Source organism: Vitis riparia, chromosome 8 (genome assembly GCF_004353265.1).
Source record: "Vitis riparia cultivar Riparia Gloire de Montpellier isolate 1030 chromosome 8, EGFV_Vit.rip_1.0, whole genome shotgun sequence".
Taxonomy (NCBI): domain Eukaryota; kingdom Viridiplantae; phylum Streptophyta; class Magnoliopsida; order Vitales; family Vitaceae; genus Vitis; species Vitis riparia.
This window is the reverse complement of record NC_048438.1, coordinates 15,099,852-15,122,930: the sequence shown is the minus strand read 5'-3', so window position 1 is coordinate 15,122,930 and position 23,079 is coordinate 15,099,852. Positions and strand designations below refer to the sequence as shown.

The following is a 23,079-nucleotide window of genomic DNA, read 5'->3' as shown; positions in this document are numbered from 1 at the left end:
TTATTTATTTGTATTATTTTATATAAAAATTAAATAATTTTTAAAAATATCTAAATTCATAACAAATTTTAATTATATTTTATTTTCTTTTTTCTTATGACAAATCAAGTATAAGAAAATAATTTTTTTTAGTGTATTTAAGAAAATACTAAGGTTTTTTTTTTCTTCTTGGAAAGTATTAATGAAACAAATAAAATCTTTAGGAAAATTATTTTCCCTTATTTTATAGTACCATGAAAAATATTAAAAAAAATAAAATTACTTAACTACTTATAATTTTTAAATTATTTATTATCTTTGGCTTCTAAAAAATTTGATAAAAAAAAACAAAAAGACAAATAAAAAGGAAAGAAATAGTGAAAGAAAACAAAAAACAAAAAATAAATAGATTTAACATTAATAAATTATTTTTATATGTATTTCAAACTTTTTTCATTTATTTTCTTTTGTCGATTAAATAATTTAAAAATACATAAATTTTTAATTGTATTTCTTTCGCTTTTTTCATAATGAAACAAAACATTATTATTATGATTATTATTTATTTTTTTAAAATTTTATATTGAAAGGTTAAAACAAGTTAAATGAGTTTGAGATAATATATATAAATAATTTATTATATTTAAATCTTTTTTTTTTCTACTATTCATACCTATTTTTTTTCTTTTCTTTTTTCTCAATTCTGATAGCCAAACATAACATTTTATTTATATTTTTTTTTCCTCAATTCTAAAAGTTAAGCATAACATAAGAAAAAAAAAAATTAAGAAAACGTGAAACAAACAACAATAAAAATCTGCAAGATGACCCAATACTCAATCAACTAATGAGAAGAGAAGAGAAATATAGAGATGATGAACAACGACACCCTCTTTTCAAACCAGATGTTAATGGTTTGTTGTTATTATTTTATTATTACTATTTTTATAATTTGAAAGAAAGGGCATTTCATAACCACACGAGAGAGTGGAATTTATCCATTTTTTTTTAAGTAGGGGGGACCTCCCATAGACCTCCATGCATGGACGTGTGGTGATCCTTCAGCAGCCGGCCCATGACGGTGGTTGAGGATGGAGATTGCTGAGGTGTGCACAGGAAAGCAGGTATTGGCTTGCAGGAGAAAGATATTTTTTCGGAGTGGGAGTTTCTGGGGAGTGAGGAGATATTCAAAGTTAGAGAGGAACAGGAGAAAAATAGAAAGAAGAGGGAAAAACGTTCAGGATTTTTTTGGAGAGGAGGGTATTCATTGTTGTGGAGAGATTACCAGAGAGGGTGAGGTTGTTGGGGTTTTTATTACTAAGAGGGAAAATCAGAGAAGAGGAATGGGGTTTGAAGAGTAGCCTTTTGAAAGAGGTTTTGAGTTGAGCATCTTCCAGAGAGGCCATAAAAAATTTAAAAAAAAAAAAAAAAAAAAAAAAAAACAGAGCTTACAGTAAGGCGAGTTTTCGCTTATGAGGAGGCTTTTGAGGTATGGATCCTGTTCATTATCTTCCATCTTGTTTCTGGACATCATTGTTTTTTTTTGTTTTGGGTATGGACATCAAATCGTATGTTTAGCTTTCACTGATCTCTAGAATAATAATGGATTCGTTGTCATTGTTTTACCATATATTCTCTTCTTCTTGGCTTTGCTGAAGAGTAACTTGACTTTGCTTTTAGCTTCATTGTGAGATATCTCAGAATTTACTCCCCTGTTTTTGTATGAACCCATAGTCTCTCAAACTCTCTTGCAAGCCCGTGGATGGAACAATGAAATGGGGCTTCACTCATTGATCTTTTGTCTTTATACTCTGTTTTTGTAAATGCTCCTTTCATGTTTTCCTTTGTTCTTAATGGAATGGGTCATGAGATCAATGGTGCAATTTGGTTTGGGTTGATGAGTCTGGTTCTTTGAACTACTAGTAGCATCTCTGTAAGTGAGGTTTGAGTAGAAAACAAGCTTATGCAGATGGGTTGACAAGGATAAACCGACTCTGGAAGATAGAAGATGATGCTCTGAACCAAGAGCCATTATATGCTTTTGGACTGAGTTATGGAGCTGTTGAGACATGAACAGGGGATCCCAGAAGAATGCATTGTGGCTAAAAAATTTGAGAATCTTCCATTAGAGTCCAAGCTACAGTTGAAGTTTGATCAAAGGTTCACCATGCCCTACATCATCCATTTTCGTTCCATCACTCCATACCCACAAAGTCATTTTCTCTCACCATTTGTGGCTGTGCTCCACACCCATCCCATGCACATGGTCACCCTCATGCCTATCATGCCCATCTCTACACCACAACCATACCCATTGCTATCATACCCACGCATATACCTATTTCCATGCCCATGCATGCCACCACTCCCTTCTAAACCCATTTAATCCTCTCTCATGCCCGTCTCATGCTCACATCTTCCTAACATCTTCACCCTCACATCTCATACCTCCCATACTTGTACTCCTTCAACCACATGCCCACCACCACCTTTTCTCTCTCTACACCACACCACATACCCATTTCTCTTCGAATGCCTTTCAAACCCATTCCTTTCACCTTTTCATGGCTATATGTGGCCACACTAATGTCCATTTCACCATCCTTCCACCCTCCATACACACCGTTTTACCACTCACCCATTACACTCGCTACCTATCTCATCTTCACATACATTCCTTTGCATATTACCCTTCCTAGACGCATGCATGGCAGTTCAAAATTCATCCAAAGCCTTCATTAAGGTTCCAAATTCACCCATCCACGTGCACGGGAACCATGCATACACGGTAATCCTTCCATCCTCCATACCAGTCACCACCCCCCTCTCTTCCTACATTCACATACCCACTCACTATCCCTCATCCTCTATTCCGTCATAACCAACTAGAAAAGGAGCAGGATGCGCCGCGCTCAGTGTCTCTGTTCATGCTGCCACTATTTCACGTGTTCTGATTTTTTCATGCTCGTGAAGGCAGCCTCATTGGCGGAGATCTCGGTTATGATGGAGATGTTGATTTCGAGAATATGTTGGAGGCTGTAGAGAGGTGTCGAAGCATGTATATGTTGGTGTCGCCGCTCCTTAGGGTGGCGCTCGCGAAGTCAGAGCTTGTAGATGGTACCGAGATATGGCTTAATTGAAAGCCGTAAAGGGTCCCTGCTACAAGAAGAAGCTGACATGTCCGACTAAGGGCTTCACCTCTTACAGTCGACCCGGCAAGAACTACGGCGCCGGCAAGGGTGGGAGTGGGTGCACCTTCGACTGTAGGAAGAAGTGCACCGCTTATTGTTAGAGCGTGGGTTATGGTTTGGCTGTGGCCGGTAATAGTTTCTATTATTAGTATTTGATGTAGTTTTTTAGGAAGTTGATATGCAGATTTGAGTTATGGGCCTAAATTGGTTCAGGTGAGCCTTAAGCCCTTTTTTTTTTAGTTTGGGCCTGATTAGTTCATATTGGGCCCGGTATGATTGGGTTTCACTGCAAGCTACTTGGCATATTGTTGTTGTTCTTTTTGTGGCTCTGAGCCCTTGTTCATTTGGTGTAGAACCCAATGGGCCAAGCATTTGGCCCTCTCAAGTCTTCATTTTTTTTTTATTACGATACAAATATAACTTTTTATAAAAACTCCGTCCTTAAATAACCTTTCAAAACTCACTTTCTTTTTATATATTCTGATTTTCAAATCCTTTTCCGCAATTCCAATTTTCAAAGTTTAGTTTACAAAACTTTAATTCTTAAAATTCAATTTTCCAAAACTCCATTTTTAAGTTTATATATACAAAATACCATTTTCTAAATAATTTCCTAAAATTTGATTTAAAATTTAGTTTATAAAACTTTGATTCCCGAAAATTCAATTTACCTATACTTCGTTTTCTTTAAAAATTCAATTTTCCAAATTTCCGCTCTTGAAGTAATTTTCTAAGGTTCTAATTTTAGGTATAATTCTCCAATATTCAAATTTTTAAATTTAATTTTTCCAACAAAATTCCACTATTAACATTCATTCATTTAAGTATTATTTTCATTATTATTATTCTATTTATTTATTTATTTTAAAATTTTCATCTTTAAACAATTTTTCAGAATTCCGTCTTCCAAATTTAATTTTCGATTTCAAAAACTTCACTATTCACGTTCATTCATTTAAGTATTATTTTTATTTTTATTATTATTATTATTCCATTTATTTATTTGTTTGTTTGTTTTAAAAATTCCATCTTTAAACAATTTTTCAGAATTCCATCTTCCAAATTTAATTTCCAATTTCAAAAACTCCACCATTCACGTTCATTCATTTAAGTATTATTTACGTTATTATTATTATTATCTCATTTATTTATTTATTTTAAAATTTTCATCTTTAAACAATTTTTCAGAATTCTATTTTCCCAATTTAATTCCCGATTTCAAAAATTCCACTATCCACGTTCATTCATTTAAGTATTATTTTTTTTTTATTATTATTACATTTATTTATTTATTTAAAAATTTCATCTTTAAATAATTTTTCAAAATTCCGTCTTCCAAACTTAATTTTCGATTTCAAAAATTCCACTATTCATGTTCATTTATTTAAGTATTATTTTTGTTATTATTATTATTATTCCATTTATTTATTTATTTTATAATTCAATATTTAAACAATTCTTCAAAATTCCAACTTCCAAATTTAATTTTCAATCTAAAAAATTCCACTATTCATGCTTACTCATTTAAGTATTATTTTCGTTATTATTCTATTTATTTATTTATTATTCCACCTTCGATTAATTTTCAAAATTCCAATTCTTAAATTTAATTCTCAATACCCCAATTTTCAAATAATTTTCTAGGCTTCAATTTTCAAATAAATTCCAAAAATCTAGTTTTCTCTTTAACAGTTTTAATTCCACTTCGGTTTTCAAATAATCTTCTATTTCTTTTGATTTTTCGTAAATAAGAATGAATTTTTCATAATTTCGATGAGACCAATGCATGCAAGATAAATTGGGCTTTGGTGGGGGGCCCTACATATGAGATTTCTCTTCTCATTGTTAATTGCTATGTCTAACAGATTTTTTTTTTTTTTTTTTTTTTTTTTTTTTTTTTTTAATCTTGGACATGCATGCGATATATTTTGTATTTTTTATTGAGCGCTAACCCTGTTTCATGATAGCGCTTTATTACCTGCTGCCAAGGTACGCTCCCGCTCTCACTTTGTTCATTTATTCATTATCATGACTTGCTTCTTATTTGTGATCACTTTTGTATTCATTGATTTCCTTGTCAATTGTCATGCTTGCTTCATTTTATTAGTAAATACGTGACTTTAGGGACTTAAAGGGATGCTACTATCTTTACCGTATCTTTCCGATAAGTAACTTAATCCCCGAACTTGATCCGATTTTTCACAAACCACATTTTCCAAAATAAGGAGTCGCACTTACACTCAAAGAAGTAACGGAAAAACCCTAAATCAAGGTGTAGCCACAATCTCAATTGAGTCGATGTTAATCATGTCCAAGCTTGACAATAGTAGTAGTGATTTTGAGTCTCTGTAAGTGCAACTCTCTTATGAGGTGGAAGATAAGGCAGACGGACCCTGTTATTCAAGCTTACACGTAAAGAGCAACGGAAAAACAACCCAACGAACCCTTTTTACAATCACTTGGGAAGTCCCTTTTCAGCTAAAAACACAGAGCCAAAGAAACTTAGCCAATCTCTTGCCTTCACTCTTTTGTGGCACAACTGACTGTCAGTGGAAACTACATGATCGATGATTATATGGATACAATTTGTCCAAATTTTATGTCTTTATTTGAAAAAAATAAAGTAACCCAACTTTCAAATTTTCTTATTATATGGTGAAATCCAAGAAAGCACACAAAGTTTTGGAGAGGATATAAAAATGTACCTCACTCAATGTGCATTTTTTCTTGCTTGACTTGTTTTCTAGCGGAGAAATTAACTATTTAACTAATGTCCAAAAAGCTATTGAGAAATTAAATATGCTATCATGCACAAAGGAGTAAGGTTGGAATTAATTAATTTCAACTCTTGTTGCTCAAAAAATTTTGAGACCCTATTTGTTTTATATAGTAGAAAATCTTTACTTTAATATTATTCTTAATGTTATACCAAGTAAATTAAGCCGAAGAATGGGAAAGAAAAATTCCAAATCATAGTAGAAAATCAATACTTACAAATTTATTTTTAATGTCATATATGTTTAATACATTAAATGATTCTTTATTTGGCTATAGTAGGGATGATAATGAGACGAGTTTTTTGGGTATCCGTCACGCCCCATCCTTAATGAGACGAGTTTGAAATTTAAATAAACGAGTTTAGAATGAGTTTGAAATATTTTTTAAAATCCGGAACAAGTTCGAAAATTGCCTTATCTCGCCCCAATTATATATAAAATTAATTTAATTTTTTTTCTATTTTTAATATATTGATAATTGTAATAATAATAAAATATTTTTTAATAAAATAAGTTATAAAAAAATTATAATATTTTAATTTTTATAAAATATATTTATTTTGATATAATTAAAAAATGTTAAGAAAAAAATTAAAAAGGTTAAACAGGGTGGGATGGGGCGGTATGCTTGCTTCACCCCACCCCACCATGTTTAATTTTTCTTAATCGGACACAGATGAGAATTATCTTGAACAAATAAGGCGGAGTTGGGATGAGAGTGATATGTCCCAAATCCACTATGCTGTCATCCCTAAACTATAGTTCCACAAAGACATTATTATGACTGAAGTTGGATCCATAAATATAACCGATGATGAAACCTCATTAGACTCTTCCAAGAGGCAAATAACCTTTTTAGGCGATGTATATGCTATAATCTCCATAAGATTAACCTAAATGTAAAAGGAAGAAAATGAAAATAGTAAGATCGATTCAATGGCGAAATTGATGAATCATGTAAGTTATTATAGAATAGTGAACACCTAGTAGCTAAAAATAGAACATTAGGACTTAGTGATCACTACACTGTTATTAAGATACGATGATAATTTAATTATTAAAAATATTAAATTATATAAAATCTAATTTAGAAAATTAAAAAGATGCTTTAGCATTTTTTTTTCATCTGATATGAAAAAAGTTATTTTCAGTATCATAATTAAATATTTTTATGTTTCAAATAAAGAAATAAAAGGTAAGAATTTTACTTCAATATCATCAATTAGCAATGTGTTACTGACCCAAGATGCAATTATATAAACTCCAATATTATCTTTTGCATGGTCATGTTTCAGACCTCTTGTGATTTTATTCATGTCTCCATATAAAACAATCACATTTGAGATTCATTTATTAATATGCAATATTCTACTTGGTTGTCGATATTATTATTCCATTATTCAATATACCTTTAAATGTTGTGGGCTTAATTTACGTTTAAGAGTATTTCTATTTGAAATGTTTTTAGGAAAATTACTTATTTCAATACTAAAAATGATTTTTCAAAATTTTAAAAATGTTTCTTAAATTTTTTGTTCAATACCTAATGCTTTTTCAAAAATACTTTTTAAATTCATAGGTCTTTCTAAAATCTTAGTCAATTTGACTCTTAATAGAAATGAGTCATATTAAGACACCAACTTAAAAGATAAATACTATACTTCTACCCAAATGCTTTTAAAAGGGGAGGTGCACACTCTTGGTACCATCTTCAAAAGCTTATTATGTAGCATTATTAATTTATCTAGCTAGACAAATTAATTATGATTTTATAGAGAATGATAATTGAACGTTTAATAAAAACAATTCGTGGGACCAACGATGTGAAATTTCATCTGGTTGTCTCATATGCAAAAAATAAATTTGGTAATTAGTTGTTTTTTTTTAGGCCTTGATAAAAATATAGAATATTCCCATCGTGGTCCCGCTATTTTCTTTGAATAAAAATATAGAATATTTCGAAAGTATCATCTCATTGTTTTCTTAAAATATGGCTTTGACTTTTGAGTCGATGAGGCGATGAGGCTAATAACGGCATTTTATAAAGGGATTAAGATTTTGTAAGGATGAGTTCCCATTGATATGGATTTGAATTTTGGTCTTATTCCGGGAAATGACCAAAATTATTACTGATAAGGGATACATCAACGGTGATAAAAAAAACAAAAAAAAAAGGTAAGGCACGAAATGGGTCAACGCAAATAACTTGGGGCTAGAAACCATTGACTGAAAATCCACCATCAACACAAATAACTTGGCCAGTGATGTATGAAGCAGCAGGAAGGCAAAGGAACGCAACTAGTGGTGACACCTCATCAGGCTCTGCAATTCGGTGGAGAGGAGTTCGAGCGAGTAGCTGTGGATATGCGGTTGCCATAGGGTTGTCCTGGAGAGGAGAGGAGTTTTCGAATGTAAGCTAGACATGTGGTTACAACAACTACAATAAAGAACATTTATGTATTGATTCATATTAGCAGCATAAAAGAGCTGTAGATGGGGACGATTTATATTTATTTATCTTACCGGCTCCAAAATAGGTCTGACGGAGGTTCTAACGGTCCATGGTGCAACTGCGTTTGTGCGAATGTTGTCCTTAGCCCATTCACATGCCAAGTTCTTGGTAACTTGATTAATCGCTCCTGAAAACAGCCATGATATATATGTAAATTAATCAAACTCTTTTGAGCAGAGACCTTCAAGTATTTTTGCTATTCTAGAAACATAGATAAGATATACCTTTGGTCGCGGCATAAACAGACATGTGAGGTAGGGATATCAGGCCAGCTACAGAGGAGATGAATATGATACTCCCTCTTCCTGATGCTTTCAAGAGGGGGTGTGCGAGTTGACACAGATGGTAAGGAGACTCAAAGTTGGTTTGGAGTATAGATGAGCAATCTTCAGCTGTGTAGTTTGTAGTTGCTTTCAGGGCAACTGTAGCTGCATTGTTTACCTGAGAGGCAACATCATCCACAGGTAATTAGGTTGGAAAATGATCGACTACAATCAATTGCATGCCTCCCCATATGAAAAGTAGGACAGCTGAAACTATCTAATCCATTAATTGTGGAGACAAGAAGTTGAAATTTGTTTTCTTATTTTTAAATATTGTCCTCTTAAGACAAAGTAAATTAATCACTATTGCTAGTAAAAGGGAAACATCAAACTTATGGGGACGGCAACTCTAAGGAAGATTACATAATTGATCTCATCCAACTCACAACTCTCAAAGTCAAAAGAATGAAAAGGAAAATCTCTTTACCAAAAAGAAAAGAATCCTTCAAAAATTACAATATACACAACATAGATATGACTTCGGTGCGGAAGGACTTCCCCAAATCTCGGATGAGGTCCTACTCCCTCTAGAAGACCCATAGCTGATAGCTGTGGTCTCAAAGTCTAATATATGACAACCACGAAAATGTCAGATACCTACAACAATAATAACATTATAAATTAACTAGGAGTGATATTTTAATCTAATCCCAACTACTGTTCTTACGAAGGGGCTGCAGGATTGGCTTCTTGTGAAACTACCTGATGTACAGTTGATACACATCTAATCAGATCAGTGGAAAATGCAGTTTAGCTTGAGAGTCTTGATGATGGAATGAGGTGATCCTTTTATTTCTTTTAAAAAAATAAAAAATGCACCATTCAATTATGAGAAACAAAGCTAGTTATGGATTTGCTTTAGGTAAAAACACTTACAAGGATGTTGAGCTTGCCCTCAAAAAGAGAGGACACGGTCTCCATCAGCTTCTCCCTTTGAGCTCTAGATGTCAGGTCGCAAACTGAACCACTCACTCTGAATCCCTTTCCCTCCCATTCTTGCAAGCGATCATTGAGTTCTGTTTGGTTGCGAGAACATGTATGCACAATTGCACCCAGTTCTGCTAGTTCTTCTACGATGGCATATCTGAATTGAAAAGCTCACACACATGACAAATAAGAAGAAATAAAAATATAGAGAGAGAGATGGAGGGAGAGACCGAACAGTTACTAACCCAATGCCTCTAGTGCCGCCTGTGACCAAAGCGGTCATGCCCTTGAGAGACCATCTCTTTGCTCTGCAACTTGGCTCAGAGGCCGCCATGTTTTGCTTCTGCAAGTGTTGCTTTTTCTGGCTTGGGTTGGAAAAAAATATAAGAGACGGGGGCCTAAAAGACCGGGAACCAAAATCATAATTAAATCAAAAGTTTTATAATGTGTGAAATTAAAAACAAGTAAACAACTGGACTTGTCCCCATCCCGTTTGCTCCCCGCCAGCTGTGTGCATTAATATATAGCTTACTTTGATCATCTCAATTATTTGAAGCCTTCCTTGGCAAGCAACATAGTTGACTATCATGAGGCCCTTGTTTTGTTTTAGGAAACAGATATTAAATATTATTCACTTTTGAAACCTTAGATCTTTGGTTTTCATCCGGAGGAAAAAAAGTAGATCAACCCATATTGATTTTTATTTTATTTTGTTTTATCTTTGTCATCTTTGAGCCTTTGACGAAGACTGTAATCAGGTAAAGATGGTGTGGTTGTCCATACTATGTAATAAATTGGAAATAGATTCAAGTTAATGTTCACATATAATTAAAAAGGGAAGGGTGACTTTGAAATACAAGATACAACTGGCCATATTTTCCCCAGGAGGCAGTGGTCATCATCACTGACGGAAAACTCAGTATCCACGTCAGAGGGAAAGAAGTCTATGCCGACTTTGTCTGCAGGACGACAGGTGTCCATTGGTGGGAGTGGCGTAACGGGCGGGATCGTTGCCCACAGAACCAACCCAGCCCGTCCCCCACCTGTTTGGATAGGCTTCACTTCACTCTACCATATGGGCCCGAGAAGGCCTCCCATGCTTTTACTTCATTTCTGTCCAATCACTCCTAATCACTATTCTTATTAGTAGTGATAAAGGAAGAATATCACCTTCATATTACAGCTTTTTGGTCTGCTGAATCTTAAGCCAGTAAAATTGCTTCTCTCTTTTTTGGTGGGGCCCACTGAGTTCGATCCCAGTTGAAGCCTTGAAGGTGGAAGCATCATTTTGTGCTGTACATAGTACAAGCAGTTCATTTATTCCCTCCAACAAATTGGGCTTAACTAACTTTCAGGCCCAAATAATTCAGATTCAGCCCATTAAGGCAGTTCCCTTGTCCATCACCCGCTTCGTTCAAGGCCCATGAGGGGGTAGTTTTTACAAATATTTTAGAAGGGAGAGGAGATAGAATGTTAAAGCAGTGTACAAATATTTCAGATAATAATGTTTAGTGTAAATCTGAAGACTATTTCAAATCAGTCAGGGATAGCAAAATTGACTCGACGACTGAAAAAAGTCTTGCATACAAATCCTATTCAAAATCCATGGTTAGTTGCATTTTAATAATCCTTATGAAACCCTATATTAAAGCCGACTACGTCAATAGATAAGGTGATAAGCATGGCATGACATAATCTACTGCTAAATTAGAAAGTGACTTGAATTTTAAACTTGGGGTTGGTTGACCATTTGTCACTAGAATTACCAAGGCATTATTATAAATCTTAGAATTGAGTTGTCACTTTGCATCTTAACAGCTCATTTATTATAGTTTTCTCAACGAAGCAAAAATAATGAAAATTATAGCACGTTTTTTCAATTTTTTTTCTATGTGACATAAATGATATAAATTGATTTTTTTTATTTATCAATTTAAGGATATTTATGTCAAAAAGAAAAAAGAAAAAAAAGAAAAATCAGTGTTTCAATGCAGTGAAACATTGGTCAGCATTTGAGCTTGGAAGTTGGAAGTAATTAATAAGTTTGTGTGAACGTCTACATGGGAAAATAATAAGAATAATATATAGTGACGGGCATAGAGACTGTAGGGCATAGAAGTTGACAAGTTCAACACCCCATGGAACATGGGGGAGTGATTTCTCTTCCTTGCCGTGTTAGCTATGATCTAGGTCCATCATCCTTAAATAATTAATCAATCAATTTCAATAAAATTAGCCTACCTCCACAAGCAAGAGGATGGTCTCTCTCCCTCTCTGCCTCTCTCGTGATGTGATATTAATTAAATGTTTTCTAATCTCAGAAAGGGACATTCAACCAAATTCTAAAAATGATCTTTCATCGCGGATGTAACATATGACGGAAAATTCTAAGCGGGTCAAACGGTTGAACCAAAAGTCCTACAAGAAACAATTAGTTATGAAGCCAAAGGAATTTGTTACGAGCCAGCTAGGTTCCATTTTTAGTCATATACCACAACTTACAATACACATTCTAAAAATTATGAAATGACCCATGAAATTGGTAATTTATTTTACCATATGAATAATAGTATTAAATAACGATATATCATACGGATGATTACAACTTTCATCTCAAATGACTTTTTGTAACGGGGATGACGTTTAATTCAAATCACACCCGTTTATTTTACCAATAAGTTTAATATTTTACTATGATGTATTACTAGCAACTAGTAATTAAAAATAGTTGTTGATATAGAAATATATTGAACAAGTAAAATAAAGCAACACTTGTACAGCCCAATCTTGATCACTAATCGCTTAAGCAAATTTGCTTTGTTTAATTAGCAACGTCCCTGTGGATCAAGATGAGTAGAATATACTTTATAGTAATAGGATGGATAAAAATACTACATTACTTAAGAAGATATTAACCTTATTATATACATGTTATGTCGTCGGGTAGTAATCAATTTAGTGGTGACATGTCCATACAAATCTTCAACATGCATGTTTGTGAGAGTTTTTCTGTATTTTTATTCACTCATTTTTTTATGAAAGAAGGTACCAGTCACAGCTATATTTGTCTTTTTTTATTTTAAAAAGCAAGAAATTCCAAAGATAACAACCCTTACCGACACTTTCTCTCCAAAATATTTTAATGATCAGAGGGTAAGAAAACAACATGTAATTATTCAATTCTTTATGCAAGAATCTGAGGAGGTGCGAAGTTTCATAACTCCAGCTCTTAGTTGTTTGAGAAAGCAAGCTATTGAATGCCAGATGGTATAAAATCATTGTTTCATTATAGGAACAGTAACATAAAGTTTAGCTGATAGAGGTAGGTCCTGATCTCTACTGTTGCCTGGTCACTCAGTGTCATGTCACTGCAGCCAATAATATTGGTCCCCGTCTACAATCATTTAGAATTTGATGTCTTGAGCTGAATAATGCAATTATCTCTGTTTTTTTTTTATTGAAAGCTTGGCCTTTGTTTTTCAAACAAGTTGAGGAATGAAAACATTTTAGTGGGTAGAATCTCCAGAGATGAGACAATGTTAGTGGTATATTTTAATGGAGAAGCCGTCTGATTAGTCTTCGAAGTGGTTTTAATATAATAGGGAAATGGTGGGTATGTCCATGTCCATTATCTTGCGTCTAAATATTTGGAATTCGTGGATCAATTCTTCTCTGTGGGAATGAGGCCATCAATCATGCAAGGATTTAATAGGTATTTTTTTTTTTATCTCTTTTTAATATTTTCTATATTTAAAATGAGAAGATGAAATCAATGTTTTGACCTTGAATTAAGCTTGTTCAATATTGAAACAGTAAATACAGTTAGATTGAATTTCAAATGATGTTTCAAAGCATATTTTTTCTTCCTATATTATTAATTATTTCATTTTTCATTTTTTTATATTAGATATTTTATTTTTGCTAAAGTTTGGTGACCAGAATTTTTTTTTTCAACCTGAAAAGCTTGTACCATATATATGTATTTTAAAGTTATGATGATGATTATATTTTTCTTCATCATTTATAATTTTTTTATTTAAAATTTTTCATGTAAATCTATATATTTTTATTTTATTATTCTTATTATCTATTCTCTTTATTTTATAACAATTTTATTTAATTTTATTTTAATAAAAGGAATCATACTCATATTTATAGAAAATTGAGGTAATGGAACTTGGATTGAGAATATTTATCTTTTGTGTTATTCTATCTTTTATTGATAAAAGACTTCATAAATTTCATTGATATTTAATTTTCTTCTATTTAATTCAATTAATGAATTAAATTTACTAATGAGGTAAGTTAATTTTGTTTTTGGAATAATAAAATCTGTGACAGTTACTATAACTCTTTCCGATGAGTCTCCTTTTATGAACTACTTGATCACGTTCACGGTTTCCTTTTACCTCCATTGAATCACCCAGAACTTCTAGAATCCAATTTGACCCTAGAACGCAGTACCAATGAGGAAACGACGAGTCCTCTAGCATCAGATGTGGCTATGCCGGTCAAATGGGCCAAGCATAACGCTACAGACAATAAAATATAAGATCTTGACCCTTCTCAACCACCCAATATTCATTTTAATTTAAATTAACCATTAATTAAATTTATTATTTAATGGGAGGCGAAATTCAGTCAATATATTGACCTGTAATGTTGACATTATCCCCAAGGCAAAGAGTTTAGCTGCTGGAGAGACGGAAAGAAAGATACATTTTAAGCCAAGCTATCAATTAGGTGGTTTTTGGGGACCCAAAAGTCCTGCATGGCTACAAACAGAGTATTAATTGAATCCTTTACACTGCGGGAGACTCTTTAAATGGCTATCCAGCTACCCTACTATTCTGATATCCAATCACGTCATGGCATGCGGGTGCTGATCAAGTGTTTAGTCAAGCCAACTATACGTATTTATTTTGAATTCGATGAGTGCCTTTTTAAAGCTTTTTATAAGGGCTTTCATGTGGATCTAATATGACGGGCTACATACAAGTATAGCCTAAGAAATATGAGACGGGACGGACGGTCAGAGGCCGAAACGGTAGTCTTTATGTGAATGTCTTCCCGACCAGGCCGCCACCACTCATGCATGCACTTTCTTCGTTAATTTTGTAAGGCTTCTATTTGTATTAATTCTTTCATTTTATTTCCATTGCGAGTTGTGTGATAGATGTAATTTATTTTATAAGTGGAGGGATTATATGATTGAAATCAGTCAATGGTGTTTCAAATCTACTAACATTTAATGAAGAATATTGCTGTCTAGCAAGCTATTTTATTAATGGTTTTTACTGAGGATTCTTGCTGGAGAAGCAAGCCTATAAAGAGGTGTCAGAATTGAGGAATAGTCCAAGTCTAGTACATGAAATAGCAGGTACAGGAAGTTGTTATCTTCCAATAAAATGTCTACAAGAGGAATCTTGTAAAAATGGATTTCAGGCAAATCAATTTCTCAACTGATGACCCATTTGGCTCCAACGTAAGCTGAAGTGCTTTGGTACCTGGTTCTTAAAAATAGTATTTAAGAGTATATTTTTTAAAATTGTTTTATAATGTTTTATAAAATAAAAATTTATTTACAAATTTAAAATATTTTTAACTTATTTTTTAAAATAATTTTTATATTTAATATCTTATTTTTAATTATATTATATGTTTGAATAATTATTTTTAAAATAGTTTTCAATAAATATATAAATAAAAAATAACTAATTTGAAAATATTCTATTTTCATTTTACAAGAATTAAAAATAAAAAACAAATTTTGGTTGTTAAATGCCTTTTCCTTTTTTTTTTCTAGATAATAAAAAACTATTATAAAAAATCATTATCAAATAAACCTTTAAGTTTTCTTCTTACAAGATTTATAATAAATAGAAGAAATTTATTATTTGTGGCTAAACACTCTTATTTTCAATTTCCATATACCTTTAACGGGTAATTATACATATTATAAAGTTTACTTCACAGCAAAAGAAAAGAGAAAAAAAAAAGAGGCATGCATCTGAAGCTTTATTTATTAATATTATAATTTAATTAGTTTACCCCCTAACTTATTATGAAAGTAAACTGAAAAATGTTTGAAACCACGGGACACGCGCCCTCAATTTTGTTTTTTAAAGTAAATTTTTAATATTTGAATTTAATTTTAATGATTTTGCCCATATTTTAAAAATATTTAAATTATTAAATTGTCTTTTTGTCTCATAGTCTTCTTTCCTAGAGAAATTTTAATATTATTTTTTCAACCTTATCTTATACCTTTGTTTTCAATGACTCAATAATAATAATAATAATAATTAAGAAATCTGAACAGAAGTATAAAATGATTAAAACCAAAATTGGTATGAGCAGTGAGCAATCCAAGCCGCAAGGGTCTTTTATCTCGAGATGTCAGATGAATCCTCTGTAAGGGATCATGATCTAAAGAAAGTGCTCTTACCTCTCTCTCTTCATCACGTTAATAATGATATTGATATGGTTAATGGAGACACTGATGATTTTAACAATAATTGAAGATAAATGTTGTGTTCGCAGGCGCACTTCCTTTCTAATGTAACCCACCTTTCTAGTTCATATATATGGGAGGTTTTTTTTTTTTTTTTTTTCAATTGCAAAATTAAATGAAATAAAAAAATAAAAAATTATTAATATCAATCTGGAAATCTTGAGTTTGGGCTCCTTGGTGTTGAGATTTAAAACTTTTGGTCAGTTGGTGCAGTGAAATGCTTGTGGACATGTATAGATATTAGAGGGTGTTGGATGGGCATGTGGCTTTTCTGGAGCACATGTGGTTGCCACCCCGCCATCATTCCAAAATGCTGCCATTCTAGCTTCACCCTTAATATTACTACCACGTGTATAATTACCTTCCCTGAAACACTATTTGAAATTTGGAATCGGGCTGCTTTGGTTCGGAGCGAACGATGGACTCATTTTTTATTTTTTTAACACATTTTTTGTACATCAAGTTTGGGCAAGCTCACGAGCTGATCAACCAGTCTTTATCAGTAGATGCATTAATTACGCTCTTGGGATAAATTCTGAAAATGAAAAGGAGTGTGTTGGGATACAAAGTGGTGCAAATCAAAGTCATCATACGACTTCATTTTGATGGGTCCCTGCTACCCATGTCATTTCAGAGGGTTATATAAGTTTGTCTGTAAGCATACACCCTCAAGGTGTAAGACCTATCATGACCCACACTGGTGATTTTCTGAGTCTTTTGTTTCTCCTTCCACAGAAAATTGCAGGAAAAGAAAATAGAATACTCATTACAGTGACTGTGTAGGGAGCCGACTAATAAACCAAAAAAGGTAGCTACACTGAAACAGCCAAAATAGGAGTACCCACCACTTCACCTTCCAAAACAACCCCCTCAGCAAGAGAAGAGACTTTTCTCATTCAATTGCTCTCACTTGTAGATTCTCGCAGGTAGCTTTCAGGTCTCCATGTTGGATGTAGAGTCGCCCTCATCCATCTGCATTCATCTCCGGCCTCCACAATCGCCTCTGTTGCTATACCTTCATATATGAACTGATCTTTGCTTTTCAGCTCGGTCAAGTTGATCTCAGGTTCTAGTACAATGGAGCAGGCACGATTCTGGATGTGGACAAAGCGGAAACATAGTTTGAGTTCTCATGTTCAAGCATCCACTAATCCTTCATACAGTGATTCATGGGAAGAACAGGCTTTTGCAGAAGATGCAGCTGGGCCTCTTGGAGGGTGTATTTGGCCTCCAAGGTCCTATTCTTGCAGTTTTTGTAAAAGAGAATTCAGGTCAGCTCAAGCTCTAGGTGGTCATATGAATGTTCATAGGAGGGATAGAGCCAGACTAAAGCAGTCTCCAAGTCCCCACAATGAAATTCTTCACCATCACCATCAAAATCACCACAATCATACTCAGCATCCCTGTTCATCTTTGGGTTTTCAATACCCATCTCAGGTTTGTACCTTTGTTTATAACCCTAACCCTAATTCTGATCCAGATGTTCTTGCATCACCTTCCTCACTTTCTAGGGTTTCAGCCCCAAAAACGCAAGAGAATTGTATTGAACAGATCTTGGTCCCTCCTTATTCTTCCTCTATTATCCAAGAGCACAAAAAGAGGACTCCTTTTTCTCCCGCACCATCAAATCCAAACTCGGGTGCGGATGGATATATTTGCGTGTCGGATCCAAAAGCTGAAGGAGAAAAGAGCTCTAGAATTCTAGAATCAGGATGTTGGGCTAAAGGGGACTATGTCAAACCTGATTTATCTGTAAGCTTGAATTGGGTGGTCCGAAGAACTCGTCAAACTGCGTCATCAGGTGGCATGGAGGAGACCATTAGTTGCAAGAGAAGGAGAACGGATTCACCATCATTATTACCTTTCTTCCTTAAACCAAGTTCAAGTGATAGACATCACGTCCAACCAGAGGTACTTGAACTTCGCGCTAGCTCCTTAGAAGACTTGGATCTCGAGCTCAGGCTTGGTGAACGGCCAAAGGTGAAGTAGAATTGCAGATCCCATGTCCTTAAATACAGACAATTTTTTTTTTTTTCATTTCTGTATTTCTTATTTTAATCTCCCTTCAATTTCTTTTCCTTTTCCCTTTGATCTAATGGCCAAGCCTCTATGCTTTGAGTTTGATCACTTGGTTCCCTCTAAGTCCCCCATGAGCTTTCAGCTTGTAACAATCACCATATGGAAATCACAGAATTGAAAAGTCCATCTTTCATGGAAGAAGGATGGTGTATTATTAGTATATACATATCAGGTTGTTACTACACATTCCTAGTTAATATCACGATTCTGTGGATAAACACTACGGTGTTCCAGCCAAGGCTGATTAAGAAGTTGAAACTGACAATATCTATGCCTTCATAATATGAAATTATTTTTGTCGTACTCTTGCCACCATTACTGATATAGATTAGTATAGTTGTGTAAGGTTGTGGCTAGGGTTTCTCTGGTGCAACATATCATGATACAGAAGACATGCACGGTTAAAAGCAGTCCAAGAAACCATCCTGCGCCCAGGAGGAATGTATTTGTTCAGCAAACAAGAGGAAGAGAGGGACAGACCTATAGAAAGTTGAACACTGTCAGATGAGAGTATATGCGAATGTAGGTACATAAGATGGAACGAATAGAGAGAGAGAGAGAGATTTTGAATATTAGCTAAGGGGTTTAGAAAGATAGATTGGTGAAGAGAATAGGCATATGTGCTCGGTTTTAGGGGGTGAAGGAACTGACTGAAAATGCATGGAATATTATTCCTAGTCAGTAAGTCACTGACATTCTATCAGTGCATAACTAAACTAACCCACAATACACACAAAGGTGAATTTTCAAGGACATATAAGTCAGATACATTGCAACATGGATTCCCTTTTTTCTTGTATTATTATCATCATCATCATCAGATCTGCTGCAGTTACAGTATTCCCCCGCAAAAATCCATTTGCGTCTGGTCTCATCTCTCACTTTTCTCTCTCTTTCTCAATCCCTCCAAAATTGCCAACAACTCTTCGGAATCTATCCATTTAAGTATTGCACATAATATGATAAATACACTTTTTAAATACCACAGAATATTATCGCATCACGACTCATAAGCGCTATCTACGCGTCTTTTGTTTCTACTTGTGTACACATAATTAGTTATATATTTACACCCTCTCAATGACAAACCCTAGACAACTGATGAAATAAAGAATAAAGAATCAAACCCATCTAAACCCTAACCCTAGGTGCAGTGCTTGTAATCGTCCAGGATGCGAGACGATCATTCTGGGTCGGTTTTTCTTCTTTCTCTTTAAGGAAAAATGAGTAGACATTGTCTTTGACTTAAATGGGTTTGCAGAGAAACTGAGAAAGAGCCTTTGTACGGAGTGAATTTAAGTCATACCCAACAAATATTTTCCTCCCACGTCTGAGAATCACAGCTTGCTTTAATGAGTTGAGGGTCTTTTCGATGTGGGTTTTTTGTTTTTTACGATGCATGTGAAAGGGAAAGAGAGAGAGAGGGTGGGAAACTATGTAGAAAGACGGTCGCAGAGGGAAAGTAAGATTGTTTGCTTAGGCTTCTACGAAGTACTTCATCTGTGTAAGAGAGGGATAAAGGTGATTGGTTGGGGTTTGTCGTGTTTAGGGTTGTGAGCTGTGAGTTGGATAGAAGTTTGCTTAGTAACGGCTAGCGAGGTCTGCTGACTGCAGAGGGTGTGAGTGAAGTTTTAGGAGGGCAATGCAGCAGTGCACATGGGGCATCTGACGTCCTTCCTCTGTTCTTTTTTAAGTATATGGTTATTATAGAATTGAGTGAAGAGAATGGGAAATTATTCTCCGCTTGCGTAGGTTACTCTGTATAGGTCACTAGGTGATTCCACAATATTCATTAAACAATGAAATTGTTTCAACAAAAAAAATTCCAGTGTAATTGGGTTGGATTTAATTAGGTAATTCTTTATACTTGTCTTGACAACTAAGAGGAGTATATTTGCATGGGAGAGAGTTCCTGTCTCACCAGCCCACTGTTTTCTCTCTCATCCTCTTAATTATCAAAATATACTTATGTACATATATAATGGGCCTGATCTACGTACCCATATTTCCTCAATTGTATCAAAGAATTCATTCAGGATAGCGAACAAGGTTTAGGCACGTGCAGCTATATATGCGGTAATATTAGCACAAATTAATCTGTACTTGGCTAGTAAGCTTTTGAAATGAGCAGTTTATGTAATGCAGGACTTGGCAATCTCAAAAAAATCATGAATAGTACTCCATTAGTTTGCCTACGATAAAATCTGAGATTTTATCGCTTAATGAACTATAGTTGCCTAAAAGTCGCACAGGTTGAGATTTTATCGCTTAATGAACTATAGTTGCCTAAAAGTCGCACAGGTTCTAACAATAAGCATCAAGGATATAGTACAAATAAGGATTTAACAGTTTCTTCTGCTGCTACACGCCAGTGCTTCTACCTAAATCATATTTTTCAATCTTGAAAGTTCTTATCTATTGCCTAGTTTTCCACACATACACACACACACTGTATATATAGAAGAATACATGGTGAGAAAAATTCTTCCCCTATATTACACCACAAATGGTACTTCCATTAAAAACACCGATCTTGGTCTAAAGTTGGAGAAGCTTTTGCCATGAGAAGGGTTTGGTCAAATCATCAACAATTAAGCTAGTCAGAGGTGGAAACATATGATACTCGATCACGTTGAGCTTGATCATATACAAAATTAAAATCAATGACAATATGCTTCATATGTGAGTGAAAGATTGGATTAGCACAAAACTAAGTGGTTTCCACATTGTCGTGGAGAACAGTTGGCAAAGATTGATTGTTGACGTTGAGTTCTTTGAGAAAAGAATGGATTTAATTAATTTCTTCTGCAGTAGTAGTAACAAATCTATATTCTGATTTGGTCATTAATAGTCGATCAACTATCCTTTTCTTGCAAGAGGATGTAACATGGTTCTTTGAGAACCATGCTACCAATGAATGTATAGTTTTTGATGAAAATTTGATTTTTCACCTATAATAAAAACATTATCCACATGGATTAGAAGATAAATTGTTATTTGATTTCATGAATGAATAAATAAATAAATAAGGGATGTGTCAGATTTGGAGCTGACGAACCATAGTTGAGCAAGAAGTGACTCAACTCTTGATACCAAGCTTATGCTACCTGTTTTAAGCTATGCATTGCCCTTTTGAGTTTGCCTGCATAAGATGGAAATTTATTGTGAGTGAAGTTGATCATATAAACACCATTTTTCAGTTTGCCTTGTGAAAACGCTTTGTTACATATAGTTGTCAAATCGGCTAACCATGAGAGACAACTATAAAACAAAGCCAACCTATAGGTGGTAAATTTTACAAATAGGCTAAATGTCAAGACGTCGAGAAAAACATTTGGTCACGTCTCACTTTGTAGTGAGAAATGGGTCCAGTACGTTTTTGCTTTTGATTGTGGTACAATCATTGGTCTGACTATTAAACCGTGAACCAATAACTTTTTAAGTTCATTAACCGATTTGGTTCTGAAAACATTGATAATATATATAAGGTATTAAAGTATAGTTGACTCTCTGTAATGAGATATTTAGTTAACTTCAAAATTGGATTATGTAGGAGCTACAATTATCTTGTGGATCCCAATGGTCTTTACTCGAACTCATATTCTTTAATGACATAATTTATGAGAGTTCAATTGATTCTTAGTTTACTTGTGTGCATAAGGGTGTTTTGGTAAATGTGCAATATTACACAAGAGTTAGTGAATGGTTTATTTAAATTGAGCTAGATTAAGTGACCTAATTAAGCACAAGGTGGAATACCCAAGTCTCTTAAACCCATGACAAGCCTATAAATACCCTTTTTAGGGGTCAGGGTTTCACTCTTGATAGTTTTGTTTTTTGGCCACTTAGAGAAAAAAAAAAAAAAAAACCTTATCCTTCATCATTTGTGAGGTCTCTACCATTTCAATGTATTGGATTCAAGGAGGAGCCATCAGGTGAAATATTATTGCATTTGTAGGAACTTCTACAAAATTGGAGTTTTCTACACTAATAAAAATTGATTTAGGAACATCTGGATCTAGGTAAACACATCTAAACTTTTAAATTTAGATCTTCAAAAAGTTTTTATATACTTGTTTGATTTTGTTGTTATGATCTAGATAGCCTTATGAAGATTGCAAGCACATAATTGGCGCACCTAATCAATCCAAGGTTAGAGAACGGAGTAATCCAAAATTCCCTACAACCACCTTTGTTGTTAGAATAGTCCTTGGGCCAATGGTTAGGCTATTTAGACTTTCAATAGTAGTTGGTAGTTGTTAGGACATTGAGTATTGTTTATTATTAGCAAGTTTGTTTATTTTTATGTTTGGTCATAGAAGGTTTTTTTTTTTTTTTTTTTAACTTAAAATGATTTTAAAATTGACTTTTGAAGGAGGGTAGAACTGCTCAAGCGGCTTGGAGCGCTCAAGCCATACCACTTAAGTGTTCAAGGTGCTTAAGTAGTAGGTAAGCTGGCTTGAGCAGTCATGTAGATTCTGTCGAGTTTTTCAAACAAGTTTGATTCAAAACTCTTCCAAAACTAAAACTCTTTGAGCTTTTGCATATAAATACCTTTCTATTAACCCCTTTAAGGTTAGAGATCAAGATCATTGAGAGACCTTATATTCTTTAAAGAAGGTCTTTTAGAGAGAAAACCTAAAGTGTCACACCATTCCTGATATCTCAATTAAGAATTTGATATTTGAATCTTGTTTTGAAAACCTTCATCCCTTCAATGAGGCTGAGGTAATCCATTGGAGCAATTAAAGGTTATTGTGTCGTGAATGTGAATCAA

At 33.9% G+C, this 23,079-nt stretch overlaps 2 protein-coding genes across 2 annotated transcripts; one reads left to right on the top strand and one right to left on the bottom strand.

Annotated features, from left to right (window-relative positions):
- Positions 1-7,967: 7,967 nt before the first annotated feature.
- LOC117919590 (tropinone reductase homolog At2g29290-like) lies at positions 7,968-10,092 on the bottom strand. Its single transcript, XM_034836781.1, has 5 exons — positions 9,955-10,092; positions 9,659-9,866; positions 8,684-8,900; positions 8,471-8,586; positions 7,968-8,333 (listed from the first exon to the last, which is right to left on the bottom strand). The coding sequence occupies exons 1-5, from the start codon at positions 10,041-10,043 to the stop codon at positions 8,160-8,162; spliced, it is 804 nt and encodes a 267-aa protein (XP_034692672.1). The 5' UTR covers positions 10,044-10,092; the 3' UTR covers positions 7,968-8,159.
- A 6,883-nt stretch (positions 10,093-16,975) lies between these two features.
- Positions 16,976-18,486, top strand: LOC117920073 (zinc finger protein 10-like). The gene has a single exon (XM_034837424.1). The coding sequence runs from the start codon at positions 17,301-17,303 to the stop codon at positions 18,210-18,212; it is 912 nt and encodes a 303-aa protein (XP_034693315.1). The 5' UTR covers positions 16,976-17,300; the 3' UTR covers positions 18,213-18,486.
- The last annotated feature ends 4,593 nt before the right edge of the window (positions 18,487-23,079 follow it).